General features: G+C 37.0%; 2 protein-coding genes across 3 annotated transcripts; both read left to right on the plus strand.

The window, feature by feature from the left end:
• Positions 1–1,724: 1,724 nt before the first annotated feature.
• On the plus strand, positions 1,725–6,951 carry LOC127524091 (translational activator of cytochrome c oxidase 1). 2 transcript variants are annotated; one of them, XM_051915445.1, is made up of 6 exons: positions 1,725–1,932; positions 2,016–2,263; positions 2,493–2,599; positions 4,559–4,689; positions 5,420–5,582; positions 6,554–6,951. In XM_051915445.1, exons 1-6 carry the CDS (start codon positions 1,913–1,915, stop codon positions 6,761–6,763), a joined length of 879 nt encoding a protein of 292 aa, XP_051771405.1. In that variant the 5' UTR covers positions 1,725–1,912; the 3' UTR covers positions 6,764–6,951. The 2 variants fall into 2 exon arrangements, with proteins under 2 accessions (XP_051771405.1, XP_051771406.1); XM_051915446.1 differs by having other exon boundaries at positions 1,725–2,263.
• Positions 6,952–10,611: 3,660 nt separating this feature from the next.
• Positions 10,612–22,379, plus strand: LOC127524231 (potassium voltage-gated channel subfamily H member 6-like). The gene is made up of 6 exons (XM_051915693.1): positions 10,612–10,627; positions 14,945–15,126; positions 16,140–16,565; positions 18,829–19,225; positions 22,049–22,262; positions 22,373–22,379. Exons 1-6 carry the CDS (start codon positions 10,612–10,614, stop codon positions 22,377–22,379), a joined length of 1,242 nt encoding a protein of 413 aa, XP_051771653.1.
• Positions 22,380–22,468: the final 89 nt, after the last annotated feature.

A 22,468-nucleotide genomic window follows, 5' to 3' on the forward strand; every position in this document is an offset into this window, starting at 1 on the left:
GTTTAACCGAGTCTTTTGTATCCCTTCATGCTCTTTTTCTACTCGCATGAACATATTCGGTATACATAGCAGTGTAATAAGCAGGATAAACAGAGTGACACATGAAACCAGATAACCCATAACCTTCCCCTTCAGTGATCACCCCGTCTGGGTTTATTTTGGAATAATAACTGGCTAATTTCACCTGCATTATCTGTTGCTACTTACAGCATTTCCCAGCTTTGTGTGAAGAAAACAAAGAAGAGAAATCAAGGCAAACATAATTTGGGAATAGAAGAGTGTTATCTTAGTATCACTGATACTATTATAGTTTTCATTAATATTTTGAATTAGTACATAATGTGTGTATATATATATATATATATATATATATATATATACATATATGTAGTTATAATGTAGTGTTGTCAAAAATACCGATTTTTTGATACTGAAATATCTGAATCGCTCCCAATACTCACTTTCCGCAAAATAGATACATGACACCAGCTGCGCTTTCTCGCTCTCTCATCTCTTTTACAGCGAGGTGCCACAAACCCGCCTCCCCGCACTCACTCATTTCATTTGCTCTGGATGAATATTTTTAGTGTCATCAGGGCTTGAATGTCGGTGTGGAATTGCACGTATTGTGCAAAATTTTACTCATTCCCACAGATTTTGTGCTCACCTCCAAAGTGTGCACACATAAAGCCGCCTCTCTACTACATTGAGTTATTTTTCGCTGCTTATTGCACTTAAATGATTAGTTCACTTCAGAATTAAAATTTCCTGATGGGGCCCCATGTCATCCAAGATGTTTATGTCTTTCTTTCTTCAGTCAAAAAGAAATTATGGTTTTTGAGGAAAACAATCCAGGATTTTTCTCCATATAGTGGACTTCAATGGCTACCAACGGGTTGAAGGTCCAAATTCAGTCCCTCCAATGCAGCTTCATGGGGCTCTACATGATCCCAGCTGAGACATAAAGGTCTTAGCTAGCAAAACAATCAGCCATTTTATAAAAAAAATACAAATTATGTACTTTTCTGTGAAGAATCAAGGGTATGTAAACTTTTGAATAGGGTCATTTTTATAAATTCTGCTATTTTTTTTGTCTTGTGGACTTTATGTAAACAACTGTTATGAGAAATAGTTTATTAAGGACAGTACTAAATAAAAAATAACATGCAATTTTCATTAACCTTCTTATTTTGTTAAAATGATTAACATTTTTTGCAGATTCAGCAAGGGGTACAGCTCAACTCTATATATATGTGTGTAGAGCCCTTTATAGCTGCACTGAAACTGCAATTTTGTCAAAATTGTGGCCAGTGAGCAAAACAGTTAATGTCAATCCCTATACTATCCATTTTAGTGTTAGTACATCAAGTCAAGCTAAATGAAAATGAGAAATGTTGCCTTGGTAACTAGCTGAAATAAAATAAGTTTGAGTTTATTATATAATTTATTTTACTCCAATTGGCATTTATTTTATTTCATGTAACAAAAAAGTTTTAGCTTTAGTTTTAGTTAATTATAATAACCCTGGAACATTACATATTATATTATATTATATTATATTATATTATATTATATTATATTATACATTTTTAACTTCATGTAGAATGTGGAGTGAAATATATTACCGAAAAAGAGGTATCCTACATAAAAATAATTCTACATAGGCCTACGTTCAAAACTTCGGAACGATCCTAACGAACCTTAGGACTTTTATTTTGGCATTAGTTTGTTCACCGGTAATGACGTTTGTAGTGTTGCTGTCTCTTTTGCTCGTGTGGGATAAATTAGCCTTACAAAAGAATTATGGCATAATTTGACATTACCGTTTTATTTATTTTCGCAAGTAACGATCACGGAATATATTGAATTATGGTCGTAAAACCGTTCTTGAAACTATCCAGTTAAAACGTGCATGGTAGAAGCTCAAGACGTGTAAGCCAAAGACAGCATGTCATTTTAAAGTTTGACCAAAGTCATTTGATTTTGGACACTTAAATACTTGCTCATCTGTTTAGTGAGGGAAGGACAATGATAGGAGACATGATGCTGAGCGCTTTCAGGCTGACAGTGAGAGTGTCTGCAGCGGTTCAGAGAGGCTATCGGTGTCCAGCCCTCCATTCATGCAGAGCACTGCACTCGAGCCCTGTTCTCTGGGCAGGACATAACAAATGGTCCAAAGTGAAGGACATTAAAATACCCAAAGATGCTGCTCGAGCCCGTATGATTGCCAAGTACACCATGATGATTAGGATTGCAGTCAGAGGTGAATGCGTAAGATATGACTGAAAAATTGGCATTATCCAATCTGGCACTAACCAACAAGTATGGTAATGGTATACTTTAAAGTACCATGGCTCTCTTTTGGTTTTACCATGTAAAGAACATAGTAGTTACCATGTGATACATCTGGTATGTTCACTGTATCGTGACACAGTACAGTGACATTGCTCTGAGTGTGTGGATGCTGACATAACCCTGTACTTGTGTTTCAGAGGGAGGACCCAATCCAGAATTTAATGTTGCACTGGCACAACTTCTAGAGCAGTGTCGGAACAAGAATCTACCGAAAGCCACTGTAGAAGGAGCTATAAAAGGAGCCGTAAGACAGATTTTTTACCATTTCACCAAGTAATATAAAAAACATGTTTAAGGAATTTAGATTTTCGCTCTCACCCGCATACAGTTCATTTTTTCCCCGCTACATGCTTGGATTTGTGTGTTTCTACAGATTCTACATGCAGGCTGCATTTATTTGATAAAAATACAGTAAAAAACAGTAATATTGTGAAATATTATTAAAAATGTTCTATTTTGAATATATTTTAAAATGTAATTTATTCCTGTGATGGCAAAGCTGAATTTTCAGCATCATTACTCCTGTCTTCAGCGTCACATGATCTTTCAGAAATCATTCTGATATGCCGATTTGCTGCTCAAGAAACATTTCTTATTATTATTAATTTTGAAAACAGTTTTTTGCTGTTTAATATTTTTGTGTACCATATAAAAGTTTGTGGTAAGTAAAATTAAAAAAAAAAAAAAGGAAGAAGAGAAGCAGGGATGCATTAAATTGAACAAAAGTGGCAGTAGAGACATTTATAATGTTACAATAGATTTCGGTAACACTTTAGTATAGGGAACATATATAAACTATTAACTACAACTTTTCCCTCAATAAACTCCTAATTTACTGCTTATTAATAGTTAGTAAGGTAGTTGTTAAGTTTAGGTGTTGAGTAGGATTAAGAATGTAGAATAAGGTCATGCAGAATAAGGCATTAATATGTGCTTAATAAGTACTAATAAATAGCCAATATTCTAGTAATATGCATGCTAATAAGCAACTAGTTAAAAGACCCTAAAATAAAGTGTTACCTAGATTTCTATTTCAAATAAATGCTGAATCAAAAAAATGTATTCTGGTTTCCACAAATATATTAAGCAGCAAAAACTGTTTTCAACATTGATAATTGAACATAAGAGACTTTCAAAAAAATCGTAATGATTCCAAACTTTTGACTGGTAGTGTGTGTATGTGTATATATATATATATATATATATATGTTTTTATACATATATATATAAATGGGATGATTAAAAATGAGGTTTTAACAAGATTTAAAGAAATAGTTCCCCCAATAATTAAAAATCTGTCATTATTTACTTGCCTACATACCGTTCCATTTCTTTCCAAACAGCAATAACTGGAAAATGAAATCTTTCAAAATTCTCTAGAATTTTTTATTCTTTTAATCATGCATTGATTAAATGTTAGTATTAAAGGATTAGTTCACTTTCAAATAAAAATTTCCTGATAATTTTTACTCACCCCCATGTCATCCAAGATGTCTATGTCCTTCTTTCTTCAGTCGAAAAGAAATTAAGGTTTTTGATGAAAACATTCCAGGATTATTCTCCATATAGTGGACTTCAGTTGGCCCCAAACGGTTGAAGGTCAAAATGACAGTTTCATTGCATCTTCTAAGGGCTCTAAACGATACCAGATGAGGAATAAGGGTCTTATCTAGTGAAACGATCAGTCATTTTCTAAATAAATAAAAATGTATATGCTTTATAAACACAAATGATTGCCTCGCAAGTGCTTCCGCCAGACCGCCTTCTGTATTCTTCAAAAAGCTTACTCTGAATGTCCTACACCTTCCCTATTCAACTTACGGAACGAATGCGGTGCCAGTTCCGTTTTTTTTTTTTTTTGTAAGTTGAATAGGGAAGGTGTAGGACATACAGCGTAAGAAAATGACAGATCGTTTTGCTAGATAAGACCCTTATTCCTCGTCTGGTATTGTTTAAAGCCCTTTGAAGCTGCACTGAAACTGTAATTTTGACCTTCAACCGTTTGGGGCCAATTGAAGTCCACTATAAGGAGAATAATCCTGGAAAGTTTTCATCAAAAACCTTAATTTCTTTTCGACTGAAGAAAGAAGGACATGGACATCTTGGATGACATGGGGGTGAGTAAATTATCAGGAAATTATTATTTGAAAGCGGACTAATCCTTTAATACTGACACTCTTTTGTCTTTTTTAATGTTTAATAGAAGTCAAAACCAGGAGTACAGTATCTTTATGAGGCCACTGGACCGGGCGGGTGCACGCTACTCATTGAGATTTTGACTGACAACAACACACGATCTCACAGTGAACTCAAACGTATCATGACGAAACATGGGTTAGTACTGATGAGCTGTGAAGATAAGATATATAGGCCAAGTTTCACAGACAGGGTTTAGATTAAGCCAGGATTAGGCCTTAGTTCAATTAGAACATTTAAGTAGCTTTTATAAACATGCTTTGGATAAAACATTACTGGTGTGCTTCTTGTGACAAAACAGTGATACTGACTTACTTTAAGAAATGTCAGTGCAAGTTGCTTTCAGTTAAAACAGCTCAAACATGCATTTTAGTCTAGGACTAGCTTAAGCCTTGTCTGTGAAACCGGACAAAGAAGTAATAGTACTTAAAGGGTTAGTTCTCCCAAAAATGAAAATTCTATCAATAATTACTCACCTTCATGTCGTTCCAAACCTGTAAGACCTTCGTTCATCTTCGGAACACAAATGAAGATCTTTTTGATGAATATAAGCCTAAATTCAATCTGTTCATCATATAAAGCGATCGAGTCTCTTCAGAAAATTTGGACTAAACCACTCAATTCATATGGATTAGTTTACAATCTTTTTATGAACTTTTTGAAGCGTCAAAGTGGCATTTGTCTATGGAGGGACAGAAAGCTCTCAGATATCATCAAAAAGATCTTCATTTGTGTTTCGAAGATGAACGAATGTCTTACAGGTTTGGAACGACATGAGGGTTAGTAATTAATGACAGAATTTTCATTTTTGGGTGAACTAACCCTTCAAGTGCAACTAAATCTACAGCTTTTCTCTGTTTGTCCACAGCGGGGCGCTGTGTGAAGGAGCGCGCCGTAACTTTGACAGGAAAGGTGTTGTGGCAGCATCCAGAGATGGGATCTCCTCTGAGAAAGCTCTAGAACTGGCCATTGAGGCAGGAGCTGAAGATGTGCAGGAGACGGAGGATGAGGAGGAGAGACCCATACTACAGGTCTGAGCACACTTTCTTAACTGGACTGTACAAAATTCAGAATTTAAGCATTTAATTCTGCCTTTCAATTCATCTGTGTGAATTTGAAATTCCTTGGCAAAGGACAGACTTTTAAATTGGAATTAGAGGAAGAGGAATTTGATAATTTATTAATTATTTATTTCATATTGTAGTTTTATAAAAAAAAAAAACAGAAATATAGTCAATGATACATTATGTAGTGTTTACTACAGTTGACCAAGTAGATTAGGTATTCTGAGCTGGTGTGATTGAGTGGAGGCGGGGACTAATTTGCTGATGTTTCTAGAAGGGAAAATAAATTAAATATCAACATTACTGAGAAACTAAATTAATTATTAAAAACCACACTGTTCATTTTATTTTATTCAGCTTCAGTAGATACTAATTTAGTTCTACATCCTGTTTGCTACTTCAGTATAAATTAAGTTCAAAATCAGGAAATTGAATGGTGCACAATATTCCTTGAATTATATTAAACTTGACATGAAACGAAAGTTGCGAAAGTGTCTTTTCTTTCCTATTGTGACACTGACACATATCCAAGTGAAACTGCTTTTTGAACCAGAAAAATGTAGGCGGGACTTGATTTTGTCTATATGGGTCGTTAAATGGTTGTGGTTTGCTATTGGCCAATCTCATGTGAGTGACAGTTTGCCCTGCCCTCGCGCCAGTACACATCATCAGAGCAGAGATGTTGCTGCAAGAGGGAGGGAAGTTATTTTGATTAAAGATTATGAGGGCATATGAGTTTGGTTTTTTTTTTGGTTTTTTTTAAAGATGTACACTGATAAATCATTCATAATAAAAACTGCAATATTCCATAAAAAATAGGAATTGTCCATTTTTATTTCAGTGACGTGATTAGATATTGCCAGTAATTAGAGGATTGTGTAAAATTTGTTATGGGAAATTGTCTCAATTATTAATAACCATTCTTCTGTCCCTTTCAGTTTGTCTGTGACATGACGTCCATGAAGGCAGTGCGGAGTGCTCTAGAAAGTCTGGGCATTCACACGCTATCAGCCGGGCTGGAATTTGTTCCTCACACCCCCTCTCTCCTGACTCAGACTCAGCTAGAGACTGCGTTTACCCTGCTGGAGGCTCTCAATGACTGCCCTGATGTGGTCCGGGTATGGGATAACATCCACGCACAGAACTAGTGTTCACAATACTACAAGTCACAGATAGATGGACTAATTAATGATCTACATGCCTTAAGAGCAACTGGAAGAAAATGACCTGCTTGGCCAAATTTCATTGGACTTGGATTTTTTTTCTGTAATGATAAATGCTTGATTGACCTTGTTGATATATTTTCATCATGGCAATAAAAAAGACATTAGTCATAGATGTGTATCATTTTGAGTAGCGTTATATACTGAATGTTGTGAGCATAAAACTTTTGTTATAAAGATAATATTAGGCAGTAATCACAATTGAATATTGGACAATTTACTGTTTTTTGGGGTTTTTTTGTGTTGTTTGCTTTAAAAATCAGTTTTTTATCAAAAGGATAGAAAGGCAACTTGCAAGGACTGTTTCCCACAACCTGAAAATACAAAAAGAAAAAAGAAAAACAAAGCTGCTCTATGCAAATGTTTATTGAACAGTGAGAATCAGGGTCAGGAATTAATCGTGGCTTGGGGCAAAAATGACACAGGAAGTGAAAAAAAAACTGCCCCAGACATTTAAAGTTCAGGCTGAATTGCTCATTTAAACATTTGATATTTTTTATAATATTTTTGGCCTGTCTAGTTCTGGTTTTAGTACCTTAGCAGACACTGTATTTTTCTGTAGTTGTCAGATATCTGTATTTACTGTCTCAGAGGCTAGTGTTGTTGAATGTATCACTACTATGAATTAGTTTTTGATAAGCTAAACTAAAAACTCTAAAAACATTGAACAGGAAAAAAAAACTCTGAATAATTCCAAAAAATGTTTTTAAAATTACATCAAAACCTACAACACCGGAACCAGAAATTTTTTCAAATATATACTAGCAGAGCGTTTACCATGTTATGATATCCTATTTTCAGCAACTTGTGTATTTGATGTTAATTTCATTTTTAGTCAGCCATAATTGTTCTGATTGTTCAGTAGAATCAAACAAACATCAAACCAACAATCAAAAGTTTGCGCTTTTGATAAGGTTATAATTTTTTTCCATAAAATTCAAATCCAGAGGTCAAATATGGCTCTTTATTCCAAAAATAAATAAATAAATAAATTACATACCAGCTGTGTTTTAAATGGTAATGGTGTGTTCAAGTCATGTGGGAAAGATTGTATTTACAAGTTAAACACAGATGAAAGGCACCACAATGTCGTAATTACAAGTGGGAAACTCTTTCTTTAAACCCAGGGTTTCCGCATTGGAACCGTGGCAGTGAAAAAATATGAGGGATGCAATAGTATCTGTATTGATGGTAAATTTGTTGAAATTAATGAAATATTTTTTTCATTTACAACAAAACTATATAAATTGCATGTACAAAATATGACAGTATTGTACAATTACAATAGTATATACAGTATCTCACAGAAGTGAGTACACCCCTCATTTTTGTAAATATTTTATTATATCTTTTCATGTGACAACACTGAAGAAATGACACTTTGCTACAATGTAAAGTAGTGAGTGTACAGCTTGTATAACAGTGTAAATTAGCTGTCCCCTCAAAATAACTCAACACACAGCCATTAATGTCTAAACCGCTGGCCACAAAAGTGAGTACACCCCTAAGTGAAAATGTCCAAATTTGGCCCAAAGTGTCAATACTTTGTGTGGCCACCATTATTTTCCAGCATTGCCTTAACCCTCTTGGGCATGGAGTTCACCAGAGCTCTTCCACTCATCTATGACGACATCACGGAGCTGGTGGATGTTAGAGACCTTGCGCTCCTCCACCTTCCGTTTGAGGATGCCCCACAGATGCTCAATAGGGTTTAGGTTTGGAGACATTCTTTAGCAAGGCAGTGGTCGTCTTGGAGGTGTGTTTGGGGTCGTTATCATGTTGGAATACTGCCCTGCGGCCCAGTCTCCGAAGGGAGGGGATCATGCTCTGCTTCAGTATGTCACAGTACTTGTTGGCATTCATGGTTCCCTCAATGAACTGTAGCTCCCCAGTGCCGGCAGCACTCATGCAGCCCCAGACCATGACACTCCCACCACCATGCTTGACTGTAGGCAAGACACACTTGTCTTTGTACTCCTCACCTGGTTGCCGCCACACGCTTGACACCATCTGAACCAAATAAGTTTATCTTGGTCTCATCAGACCACAGGACATGGTTCCAGTAATCCATATCCTTAGTCTGCTTGTCTTCAGCAAACTGTTTGCGGGCTTTCTTGTGCATCATCTTTAGAAGAGGCTTCCTTCTGGGACGACAGCCATGCAGACCAATTTGATGCAGTGTGCGGCGTATGGTCTGAGCACTGACAGGCTGACCCCCCCACCACTTCATCCTCTGCAGCAATGCTGGCGGCACTCATACATCTATTTCCCAAACACAACCTCTGGATATGACGCTGAGCACGTGCACTCAACTTCTTTGGTCGACCATGGCGAGGCCTGTTCTGAGTGGAACCTGTCCTGTTAAACCGCTGTATGGTCTTGGCCACCGTGCTGTAGCTCAGTTTCAGGGTCTTGGCAAACTTCTTATAGCCTACGCCATCTTTATGTAGAGCAACAATTCTTTTTTTCAGATCCTCAGAGAGTTCTTTGCCATGAGGTGCAATGTTGAACTTCCAGTGACCAGTATGAGAGAGTGAGAGCGATAACACCAAATTTAACACACCTGCTCCCCATTCACACCTGAGACCTTGTAACACTAACAAGTCACATGACACCGGGGAGAGAAAATGGCTAATTGGGCCCAATTTGGACATTTTCACTTAGGGGTGTACTCACTTTTGTGGCCAGCGGTTTAGACATTAATGGCTGTGTGTTGAGTTATTTTGAGGGGACAGCAAATTTACACTGTTATACAAGCTGTACACTCACTACTTTATATTATAGCAAAGTGTCATTTCTTCAGTGTTGTCAAATGAAAAGATATAATAAAATATTTACAAAAATGTGAGGGGTGTACTCACTTCTGTGAGATACTGTATAACGATTCAATTTAAAGCACCTTCATAAATTGAATAAAAACACCAAAAACATACACATTCTTTATTCATCGTTTTGCAGAAGCAGAGTTAAAAATGTGGCTGAATGTTTTGTAGAAAAGGTTCATTGCCATCATGCTCCAACTTAAGTGACTTGAACACAGCATACGTCAAATACAAACTTCCCAGGAGAACTTGAATGAAACTTAAGTTCCCCCATCTATGAAGATATTAGACATTATGTGTCATAATTAATGGCCTTAGTATAGGACCTCATTATCAGACATAACTATGAATATACGTAGCAATAAATATGCATATAGTAATACAGACTTGGCGTCCTGTATGTAACCAAAATCATGGCTGTAGGTCAGTCAGTTCTCAGAAAACCCTATTTCACTGATCAAGGCCACTTCCTGTCTTTAGTGATAGAATAATGATGAATTGTCAATAGGTTAATGTAAAGCCCCGTCAAAGGCCTGGAGTTCAATCTATATGTGATGTGAATATTGATCCAACACTGGATCTCTTCCCATTCGCGTATTCATTTTTTTTTCTGGTAAAAGGTTGGTCCTGAAGGCAAATGCACTCTGTTGATTCAACAGAGTCTGAAAACGCCAATAAGAAATAATTGTGCCTTCATGAACATGTTTTATTGTGATGTAATTGATTTGTTTAGGAGTGGCCGCTGCTGCAGCATGCAGCTGACTAGTTCACACTGACGGGTTTTTGTCCACGTGAGGGTTTGTTTGTCGATGTTCTGGGTCGAGTCACAAGAGGACGACCCTATCAGAGATTTCAATGTGTTTGTACAGGAAGGGCATTTGGATTATGTACCATATGAAGCTGGATCTGTAACAGATTGCCCTGACGGGTAACCCGGTGAGAACTGACAAAATGCAGCACTTCCACGGTAAGAGAGAGTTTATTATATAACTTTACTGTACAGTGCAGTGTCTCTCAGTTAAGGTCAGATGTAGAACCAAAGCAGGGATGGAGTCCCCAACAGTGACGTAGGAGGAGCTTCCACACATGAAGACACTGTTTCTTTGAAGGACTTACAACTGATTTTAGGTATGTTTTGAAAACTCGTACCAAAAAAAAAAAAAAAAAAGGAAAAGAAAAAAGATTTAACAAAGATTTGCATCAGAACATCAGGAGAGCTGACTAAGAACATGACCACTTTAACTGCACCAGAACGGGATATTTGGGGATGATGTTATTGTTCTGTTATTATTCCAATGTGAAGGTAACACCATATGGGACAAACAGCAACTACTTTAGTAACAAAACAGTAAGTAGATTTTTTTTTTTTTTTTTAAGGGGAGCAGCCTGGTTCTTCAAACAAATCTAACAAAAAATGTATTTATGTAGCTATAGGTCATTTCATATCTATAGAAAATAAAAATCACTAAGAGATCTCCTTAATATTTCAATTGTTTCTTCTAGACACCAATGAAATTAAAAGTGCAAATGGAGTCTCCTGCTTCTCAGATGTTCTTCCTGAGAAAGACTAATCTCATATGTATCCTTTAGAGCTTCAGTTTCTCAATTATTTTCTCAAAATTTGCTTAGATTTGATAAGATACCAAAGTCTGAGAACAAGTCAAAGATCTCTAGCATCTCATCAAATCCTTCCAAGATCACATTATGAGCCATGCTATCTACATTGATGTTTCTCTGTAATACAACTGAATATCAGCAATTGACTCGTGTGATGAACTGTATATTATTTCTCCCAAAGAGATGTCTGAGACAAAGTTCATACTTTTTAACCCTGCCTTGTTCTTACATTTTAATATTCTTTTTAGTTCTAAACTACAGTATATATATATATATATATATATATATATATGATATAAATAGGCAAATGCTTAAGAGTCAATGATTGGATCATTATTGCAGTGATTATTATTTCCATGATTATTATTACTTTCTAGCATGTTATATGTTTAAAAGTTTTCTAACCCTAATTGATTTGTGAGTGTGTAGCTTTTCAGTTCTTAAACAACCATGTAGGAAGACGTATCATGGTCATATTCCAGGATGACAATGTCAAGATTCATCAGGCTCAAATTGTGAAAGAATGTTTGGGAGGGAGCATGAAGAATCATTTTCACTCATGAATTGGCACCTCTGAGTCCTGACCTTAAATTCATTAAAAGTCTTTGGGGTGTGCTGGAGGAGACTTTATAGAGTGCTTGACTCTTGCATTGTTAATACAAGATCTTGACCAAAAATTGATGCACCTATTGATGGAAATAAATGTTAATTTATAATAATAGACTCTGAAGCCTTAGCCTATTTACAACCCGAATTCCAGAAATGTTAGGACGTTTTTTAAAATTTGAATAAAATGAAAACTAAAAGACTTTCAAATCACATGAGCCAATATTTTATTCACAATAGAACATAGATAACATAACAAATGTTTAAACTGAGAAATTTTACAATTTTATGCACAAAATGAGCTCATTTTCAATTTGATGCCTGCTACAGGTCTCAAAATAGTTGGGACGTTGGCATGTTTACCATGGTGTAGCATCTCCTCTTCTTTTCAAAACAGTGGGAAGACGTCTGGGCATCGAGGTTATGAGCTTCTGGAGTTTTGGTGTTGAAATTTGGTCCCATTCTTGCCTGATATAGGTTTCCAGCTGCTGAAGAGTTTGTGGTCATCTTTGACGTATTTTTCGTTTAATGATGTGCCAAATGTTCTCTATAGGTGAAAGATCTGGACTGCAGGCAGGCCAATTCAGCACCCAGACTCTTCTACGACAAAGCCATGCTGTTGTAATAGCTACAGTATGTGGTTTTGCATAGTCCTGCTGAAATACACAAGGCCTTCCCTGAAATAGATGTCGTCTGGAGGGGAGCATATGTTGCTCTAAAACCTTTATATACCTTTCAGCATTCATAGTGCCTTCCAAAACATGCAAGCTGCCCATACCGAATGCACTTATGCACCCCCATACCATCAGAGATGCTGGGTTTTGAACTGAACGCTGATAACACGCTGAAAGGTCTCCCTCCTCTTTGGCCCGGCGGACACGGCCTCCGTGATTTTCAACAAGAATGTCAAATTTAGACTCGTCTGACCATAGAACACTTTTCCACTTTGAAACAGTCCATTTTAAATGAGCCTTGGCCCACAGAACACGACGGCGCTTCTGGACTATGTTCACATATGGCTTCCTTTTTGCATGATAGAGGTTTAGTTGGCATCTGCAGATGGCACAGCAGATTGTGTTTACCGACAGTGGTTTCTAAAAGTATTCCTGGGCCCATTTAGTAATGTCATTGACACAATAATGCAGATGAGTGATGCAGTGTCGTCTGAGGGCCCGAAGACCACGGGCATCCAATAAAGGTCTTCGGCCTTGTCCCTTACTCACAGAGATTTCCCCAGTTTCTCTGAATCTTTTGATGATGTTATGCACTGTAGATGATGAGATTTTCAAAGCCTTTGCAATCTGACGTTGAGGAACATTGTTTTTAAAGTATTCCACAATCTTTTTATGCATTCTTTCACAGTTTTGCCCATCTTTACTTCTAAAAGACTCTTCCTTTCTAAGACATCCTTTTTATAGCTAATCATGTTACAGACCTGATATCAATTAACTTAATTAGTTGCTAGATGTTCTCCCAGCTGAATCTTTTCAAAATTTATTGCTTTTTCAGCCATTTGTTGCCCCCATGCCAACTTTTTTGAGACCTGTAGCAGGCATCAAATTTGAAATGAGCTCATTTAGTGGATACAATTGTAAAATTTCTCAGTTTAAACATTTGTTATGTTATCTATGTTTTATTGTGAATAAAATATTGGCTCATGTGATTTTGAAAGTCTTTTAGTTTTCATTTTATTCAAATTTAAAAAAGTCCCAACATTTCCGGAATTCAGGTTGTAAATCCAAACAGCGACTGTTTTTTTTTTGGCTGGACTGTGTGTGTGTATGTGTGTGTGTGTGTATATATATATATATATATACACAGTGCTCAGCGTAAATGAGTACACCCCCTCTGAAAAGTAACATTTTAAGCAATATCTCAATGAACACAAAAACAATTTCCAAAATGTCGACAAGACTAAGCTTTATATAACATCTGTTTAACATGAAAGTAAGATTAATAATATAACTTAGAGAACAAAATTTTCAGTTTTACTCAAATTAGGGTGATGCAAAAATGAGTACACCCCACTGAAAGTTTCTGGATAAAGCTAAATTTTAGACTACAAATGTCTAATTTAACAAGAATTCAACCATAGATGAGTCTAATTATTCATTACACAGGTGTCCAGCAGACAGCTGACTATAAAAGGGTGTTACAGCCCCATCCCATTTCATGGTGTCAGCAATGGCACCACATGGAAGAGAAATGTCACAAGACCTGAGAAAGAAAATCATTTGTTTACACCAGAAAGGTGAAGGCTACAAGAAGATCAGCAAAGCTTTACTTATCAGTCAGAATACTGTAGCAAAAGTGGTACAAAATTGATAAATTGGTACAAAGTGGTACAATAAAAAGATGGAACTGCAACCATCTCACAGAGACGTCCAGGTCGTCCACGGAAGTTAACACCTCAACAGGAGCGTCTTCTGATGAGAAGGGTTGAAGAAAATCGGCATGCAATTTCACTGCAGTTATCTAAAGAAGTAGAAACCAAACTGGGGTGACTATTTCCCGTGACACAATATGGCGTACACTGCAGAGGAATGGCATGCATGGGTGCCGTCCACGAAAGAAGCCTCTCCTAAAGCCCAGGCACAAAAAAGCCCGCCTAGAGTTTGCCAGGGCTCATGCTGACAAAGATGAAGACTACTGGGACTCTATACTCTGGAGTGATGAGACTAAGATAAATGTTTTTGGAACTGATGGCTTCAAAAGTATATGGCGTCGCAAAGGTGAGGAATACAAAAAAAAATGCATGGTGCCTACAGTGAAACGTGGTGGCAGAGTCCTTATGTGGGGCTGCATGAGTGCTGCTGGTGTCAGGGAGCTGCAATTCATTGATGGCATCATGAATTCACAGATGTACTGCTCTATACTGAAAGAGAAGATGTTACCATCACTCCGTCAACAGTCTTGTCAACATTTTGGAAATTGTGTTCATTGAGATATTGGTTAAAATGTTACTTTTCAAAGAGGGTGTACTCATTTATGCTGAGCACTGTATATCCTTTAAATCACTGCTCTGAATTCAATCCATTTTATTTTTTCTTTTATCATAAAGGCTTGAAGCCAAGTTTGTGGAACTCTACCTCCAGCTCTGAGCGGAAGAAAGCTTTAAACCGATTCCCTTCATTCAATCTAAACTTGCGTCGACCCAATCACTCCACGGCACACTGCAACATTGAGCTTGTTACCCCAAAGGTGAAGGAGCGCACACAGAATGTGACAGAGAAGGTCACGCAGGTAGGATGCATTGTTGGGCTTGCTTTAGGTCTTAGATGAAGATCTGATACTGTTTTTGTAAAAACCTCTGGCTGTTGTGTTGCTGTACAACATATTCACATCCCATCCTCTCACATCAAAAAAGTAAAAAAAAAAAAAAATCCCATTGCGCACTTGATAGTTGATGTCTGAATAAGGCAGTTGGCACAGGGAAAACAATGTGGCCAAAAACCACACGTGGAAAGATCATTAGGACAGAAACATGAACTCTCATTGAAAGACAAATGGCCCTTTGCCATGGCAAAAATCCATAACCCCTGTGGCCCCTGGTCCAAAACAGTGGAGTATCATCATGTAGTCTCACACTGTGTTTTGTTTTGATGATTATTTAAGGATTTGTCTGTCTACCCAAATTTTACATGGCTTTTCCTCTATAATTCTCCTTTCATTTCACCTTTCTATTTCCAAAATGAACACAAATCTCTCACATCCCCAGGCATTCAGTTGTGACCATTTGACCCATTATTTAAGGTTAAAGTCAAAATTGACTATTCTTATTTTTTTATGGAAAATTGCAGTATATACATAGTTCTGTCATTAAACTCTAGATGGCACAGGCTGATGGGTCTTAACGCAAGCTGATGATAATTACAGCATTAACTACTGGCACAAGCTGATTGGTCCTTGTCACTTCTGCAGCCAATGAGCTTGTTGCTCACACATTTAAATGGCTGGTTACATTCACTATAGCAGTTTGCAGCGTACTTAGTTTTTAGTTCCTCTAAAACCCTACATCTTCCCCAGCTCCACCTGTATAGATCTGCTGTGGGTTATTGACATATGCTATTTGTGCAGAAGCACTATGTCTTACTCGCACAGTGTATCTGCTTATAAAGTTCCTGTACTTGCTCTGCAGCAGTCATTAGGCTCTTATTCTTTCTTGTTTTGCTTTGAGCAAAAGCACCCGACTTATTGCCTTTTGTAGTGATTTCCATTTGTTAGACATTCTTGCTAAAACTGATCATCTTGCACAGGTACTGTCTCTTGGTGCTGATGTCTTGCCGGAGTACAAGCTCCAGGCTCCAGACGTCCACAATTGGATCATGTTGCACTATAGTCCTTTCAAAGCCATTTGGGACTGGATCATCCTCCTTCTAGTGCTCTACACAGCGGTCTTCACTCCATACTCTGCTGCTTTCCTCCTCAATGAGCAGGAGGAGGAGAGGAAACACACCTGTGGTTACACCTGTAACCCTTTAAATGTAGTAGACATGATAGTGGACGTTCTGTTCATCATAGACATTGTGATTACCTTCAGGACGACGTATGTGAATCGTAATGATGAGGTGGTGACCCATCCCAAGCGTATCGCTATTCATTATATCAAAGGCTGGTTTCTCATCGACATGGTGGCTGCAATTCCATTTGATCTGCTCATCTTCGGGTCAGGATCAGATGAGGTATGAACTTCTACTGAATGTATGTTAATTTGTGGTTCCGATAAGACACAGCAATGTGTTTCGTTATCTTTTTAAGAAGCGTTTTTTTTTCGAATAAATCCAGAAAACAGTATACTATAAATGTGTAAGGGATATTTCAAAGCAGTTACTTTTATAGAAACATCATTCTACAAAACAAGTGCCAGTCATGTGCCTCATCTATATTTGTGTAAAATATGACTTTAACATTGAACAGACCAGTGGTTCTCAAATGATTTGGCCATGGAACCCACATTTTCCCACAGTCATTAAGCCACGACCCATTTTTTTTTTTTAGGAATTTGACCCAATTCCTAAAAAATTATGGTCCCACTTAATATTAGGTGGCCTTAACTACTATGTACTTGCATAAAAAAATAAGTACATTGTACTTATTGTGTTCATATTGTATTGCAAAACACTTTTGCTGCTATTGAGGTGTGATACGGGTAAGGTTAGGGACAGGTTTGGTGGTATGGGTAGGTTAAGGTGTAAGGGAAAGGTCAACAGTGGAATTATAGATGTAATTACAGAAATTAATTACAGATGTAATTACATGCAGGTATTTTTTAAAATATAGGTACACTGTAAAAACATGTATGTATACAATAAGTGCATTGTATCAAATGATTCATTTAAATGTAAGTACATAGTAGTTAAGGCTACCTAATATAAAGTGGGATCAAAATTATATATACAATTATAATTTGCTTTCAAAAAAACAAGCAAATTTATTTCACAAAAATGTTGACACACACAAAGTAATGTCCCACTTTACTTAACATACTGTACACATAAATTGTAAGAATATACTAATACTCATGAACTCATGAATAAACAGTATAAGGTAAGGCAATTAAATAGCAGTCCCAAACTGGTTTTTATTAATACAATAAAGTTGGCAACCAGAATCATTTTAAAATATACATATATATATATATATATATATACACAAATATAACAACACAAAGTGAAAATAAATTGGATTTTTGGGGTTACAGAAACAACATTTCCCATGGTAAATACACAATACTAACATGAACTGTTAATGAAACATATGGAAACTGCTTCTGATGAATAGAATGAACATCACACCTGCATGTAAATCTTTCCCAGCTAACACGCAAAGTACCAGTTACATAATTTATTGGTTCTTTTTGGTAATTTAATGATTTACTGACATACAACCTGACAACATCTCATCTGACCGCAGATACTGAATCAGGACAACACATTTTTCTCAGGCACTTTACTCTGACAGAAATGTCAACAGCTTTCACGCACGTCTTTCAAAATAAAAGTCTTGCATCAGGAAAAAAAAAAAAAAAAAAAATTAGAATGACGTTTTTTTTTCTCTCTCTCCTTTTTTTAGTTGTTGTTTCTTTGACTACACAGTCCACGACCCACTTTTGAGTTGTGACCCACCAGTTGAGAAACGCTTGCAATTTTAGCACATTTTGATGAAGTATATGGAAATAAGAGCCAGCATTTTGTCTTTATTTTCTCTCTCTATATATTCTTTTTCTATTTTGTAGTTGATATAATACAACTAAATTTGCAACATAATTTATTTAGAATAGGTTATGTTTCAACCTGGTTGTATGTCCCATTTTAAGGAACCATTGCAATAATAATAATAATAATTTAAAAAATCATCATAATTGCATAAAATTTTAAAGAAGTGAACCCTTCAAGGACAAATTAAAATGTCATTTTTATCACTTTGTGTTTCATCTTATGTTTAATGTTTGTCAGTACAGGCCAGGGTTATCTTAAAATGTCAACCCTGTTGCCATGATTTTGTAGAGTGAACATGTTTTAATTGAAAAAAGGAGAAATAGCAACATTAAACTGTAGGTGAAACACCTAGTTTTACAACCCTGAAAACCTGGTTACCAACCCTGTTGCCTATCTGGAGGTTTAATTATATCCAAGTTCCAACATATATTAAAATGTTTTAATTTTGCTTAAAAAAAGGTGACATTTGTGAAAGTCACTTAAAAAAAAAAGTGAATCACTTAATTGTACTGAATGTGCACTTGTAGATTTTAAAAGCACATGCATGAAAACATTGCATTTAGTTTGCACTTAACTTCTTTTAAAGTATATTATTTTCGTAATAAGTACTCATTAAAAAAAGTATGCTAAAGTGTACTTCTGTTTTACAAGGGATATCACACTGGGACACTATTTGTGTCATGATGCTTACTATTCTTTTTTTGACCTCCCATCATTTAATTTGCAGACGACAGCCACTCTCATTGGCCTGCTGAAGACAGCCCGTCTGCTGCGGTTGGTCCGTGTGGCCAGAAAATTAGATCGATACTCAGAGTATGGAGCTGCAGTCCTCTTCTTGCTCATGTGCACCTTTGTGCTGATTGCTCATTGGTTGGCTTGTATCTGGTATGCCATCGGCCATGTGGAGAGGCCTTACATGAAGACAGGTTGGCTGGATAACCTGGCCGATCAACTGGGGAAGCATTACAATGACAGCGATGCCAACTCAGGACCCTCCAATCAGGATAAATACATCACTGCACTCTATTTCACCTTCAGTAGTCTGACCAGTGTGGGCTTTGGGAACGTCTCTCCAAACACCAACTCTGAGAAGATTTTCTCTATCTGTGTCATGCTCATTGGCTGTAAGTAACTGTAAAAAAACTCTTTATTTCTCATTGAAATATGTCATTTCTATCTCACTGTCCTGAATACTTCTACTGTCCCTTCTTTAGAATATCTGGCTAGTGACATTTAGTGTTGGTGAACTACACTCTTACAAATAAAAGTTCTTTATTGGCATCTATGGTTCCATGAAGAACCTTGAACATCCATGGAACCTTTCCATTGCACAATTTCTTCAGATTATTAAAAAGTTCTTCAAACTAAGAAAAAATGGTTCTTGTAAGAACTGTTCCTTGAAAGGTTCTTTGGGGAACCCAAAATGGAATTTTTAATGGCACCGCTGGAACCTTTATTTTTAAGAGTGTAACCAGAGTTGTGGGGGATCTGAACAATTCTCTTAAAATCTTAGCCTAGTTGTTTGCTCTCTCTGTACTTTGGGAAGCTTTGGTAAGCATGAATGTCCACTCCTAAACCTAACTGTCAGTGGAGCGTAAGCAGATTGTACGAAATTGTACGAATGAGATTGTACAAATTCATATGCCACCAATTCGCCAAAACATAAAGTAGTTACGAATTGCCATGAAAGTGTTGTTATATGACAACTGGCCTGCCGTGGCCTCATGGGATAGTAATAATACTTAAAAAAAAATTTCTTACTGACATGCACAGCCAACGCATAATCATCATCTCACTTTGATAGATGTAGTAGTAAATTTTCCATCTTACTCTCTTTTCATCTGTCAGTAAAATATTTGCTATTTTTAGTCTTATTCTTTCAGCATTTAAGCACAGTGGGAATCTATATAATGTGGGCAAATGCAATACACTAGATGGTTATGGTTTTACTTTTAGTTTCAATTTTAGTTAAAATTGCAGTAAGCAATTTCTGAGAAACACTGTTAATATTTGAAATCGACACCCAAGCAAACACACCTCTCCCTTCATTGCTCCGCCCCCAAAATAACGAACATACTATGCAACACAGGCAACTACAGCTGGCACATCAGACAGGTCGTGCAAGTATGGATGAATCAGCTGGAATTCAACAACAACCACATACAACAGCATATCTTGGTTCCATGAAACAGCAAAAACCAAAGTTAGGTTTTTTCAGATCGAGCAGAAACAAAGCAACCTCGGCCTCCGTTTTCAGGCCTTCCCTGTCTCTAATGTCTCTCCAGCGCTGGAAAGCTTTTCCCTTGAGGGAATCTCCGCTACCATTTTGAAGTGTGTTCAACTTCGTCAAGTGGGCAAGAGAAGTTTATTTGGACAGACCCTGGACCCCTTGGTTTTGACAGAGGGAGCGAGTCTACTTGATATGTACACTTCAGGCAGATCCATAGACCACAATGCAACATGATTGTGACGTCACCGCATATTGCGCTTAATTTACCCCCACCCCACAATAGTGTATGATATTAGAGTTATTTTGACATTTAACTGCATAATATTTATAGCTACCTTTAGGTGGATGTTATAGTTTATTGTATTGTTATAATTTTTTTATATTTTCTCCAACAGCCCAAGCATACATACAGACCTATAGAATGGTGCGTAAAACAAACTCATAAGGGGAAAAAAAAGCTGTAAATAATAAATCGGCTCCATAGCGAATTCCAAGAGCTTAAGGTGATGATACAGGGCAACTTTTTGAGCAATGTTGCTGGGCAATGTTGCCGTCAATGTGCAACCTGGTGAGACACAGGGCAACTAATTAGGGCAATGGACAGCTGGCAGCAACTAATCAGAGAGGAGCAAATCTATTGCCAACCCAATAAATACTTTATTATAAACACTTGTTAGGCACTTTATTTCAACTTTTCAAATATTTTCTTCGTTTTTATTAAATATAAATGCCTTTCCGTTCTGATTTGTGATAGGAAAAGTTTGGCAAAAGGCGGATTCGAACCCACGTCAATTGTGCCACTACAAACGTTAATTGAAATGCATCTTTTTAGTATTTAACTGAAAACATTCGGTGGCTAAGTTACAACCTACATACATTAAATTGGACACCTGTTGGTATTTTAAGCATTAAATTAGGTAAATTCCCTGTTTTGGGTTGACACATGACAACTTACCAGCGTAAAAAGATATAAGTTCACGCTCCTTTTCTTTGCTCCACTGCCGCTGAGAGGCCACCATCTTGTTTGAATTTTTTCTGAAATCTCCAAGCCGGTCACGTGATCGGCTGCTAGCAATCTGATTGGAGGGTCTCAAAAAACTGCCCACGACCGAGCTAAAGTATCCAGATAGAAATTTGTTGCTCATTCTCAATGGGAAAGTGACAAAGCAACATTGCTCAAAAAGTTGCCCCGTGTATCATCCCCTTTAAGGGTGTTCCATTTAAACACAATGCAAGGGTTCCACCAGTAGTGGGCACTCGTGCAGCGTAAGCAATGACATACAGATCCGAGTGAAGGAGACGGAGGGAAGTTAGCGAGGGAAGGGCATGAAAAAATTGGACTTAAAGGCAGCCCTAGTACAAATATCCTGCTTGCTCACTCTCTCTCCTCCCCCATCATGAGCATAATTGGCTACAAGAGTGTTTTGATGCTCGGTGGATCAGTCCGATTCACTTTTTTTTCTCCTATTTACACAGCCAGGACTATGTACAAACACAATTTTTTTTTCAGCACAGATAGAACAGACATCTAGCAAATATTCACAAAATATTTTTTTGGGTGTTGATTTCAGTTTTTAACAGCATTTCTCAGAAATTGCTTACTGCACCTTTAATAACCTTTACCTTACACTTTGCTTGATGTCAAAAAAAAAAAAAAGGAAAAAAAAAAAAAAACGCACTGTCGACTAAATATTCTCCTATTGACTTTTTGTCTTAGCTCTCATGTATGCCAGCATATTTGGGAATGTCTCTGCAATAATTCAGAGGCTTTATTCTGGGACAACACGCTATCACACTCACTTGCTGCGGGTTAAAGAGTTCATCCGCTTCCATCAGATACCTGGAGATCTGAGGCAAAAACTGGAGGAATATTTCCAACATGCCTGGTCCTACACCAATGGCATTAATATGAATGCAGTAGGTTATACTTTGCCAGAATCATTAACCCAAATACCATTGTTGTCTACATACTATAGATGCAAATACAGTGGATTAATCTATGTAATAAAATCCAATCAAACTGCTTATTTTCAAATTATAGGTCATGAAAGGTTTTCCAGAGTGTCTGCAAGCTGACATTTGCCTGCATCTGAATCGAAGTCTGCTGCAGAACTGTAAAGCGTTCCGTGGGGCGAGT

This window comes from Ctenopharyngodon idella, chromosome 12, assembly GCF_019924925.1.
Source record: "Ctenopharyngodon idella isolate HZGC_01 chromosome 12, HZGC01, whole genome shotgun sequence".
In the NCBI taxonomy this organism is placed as follows: Eukaryota; Metazoa; Chordata; class Actinopteri; order Cypriniformes; family Xenocyprididae; genus Ctenopharyngodon; species Ctenopharyngodon idella.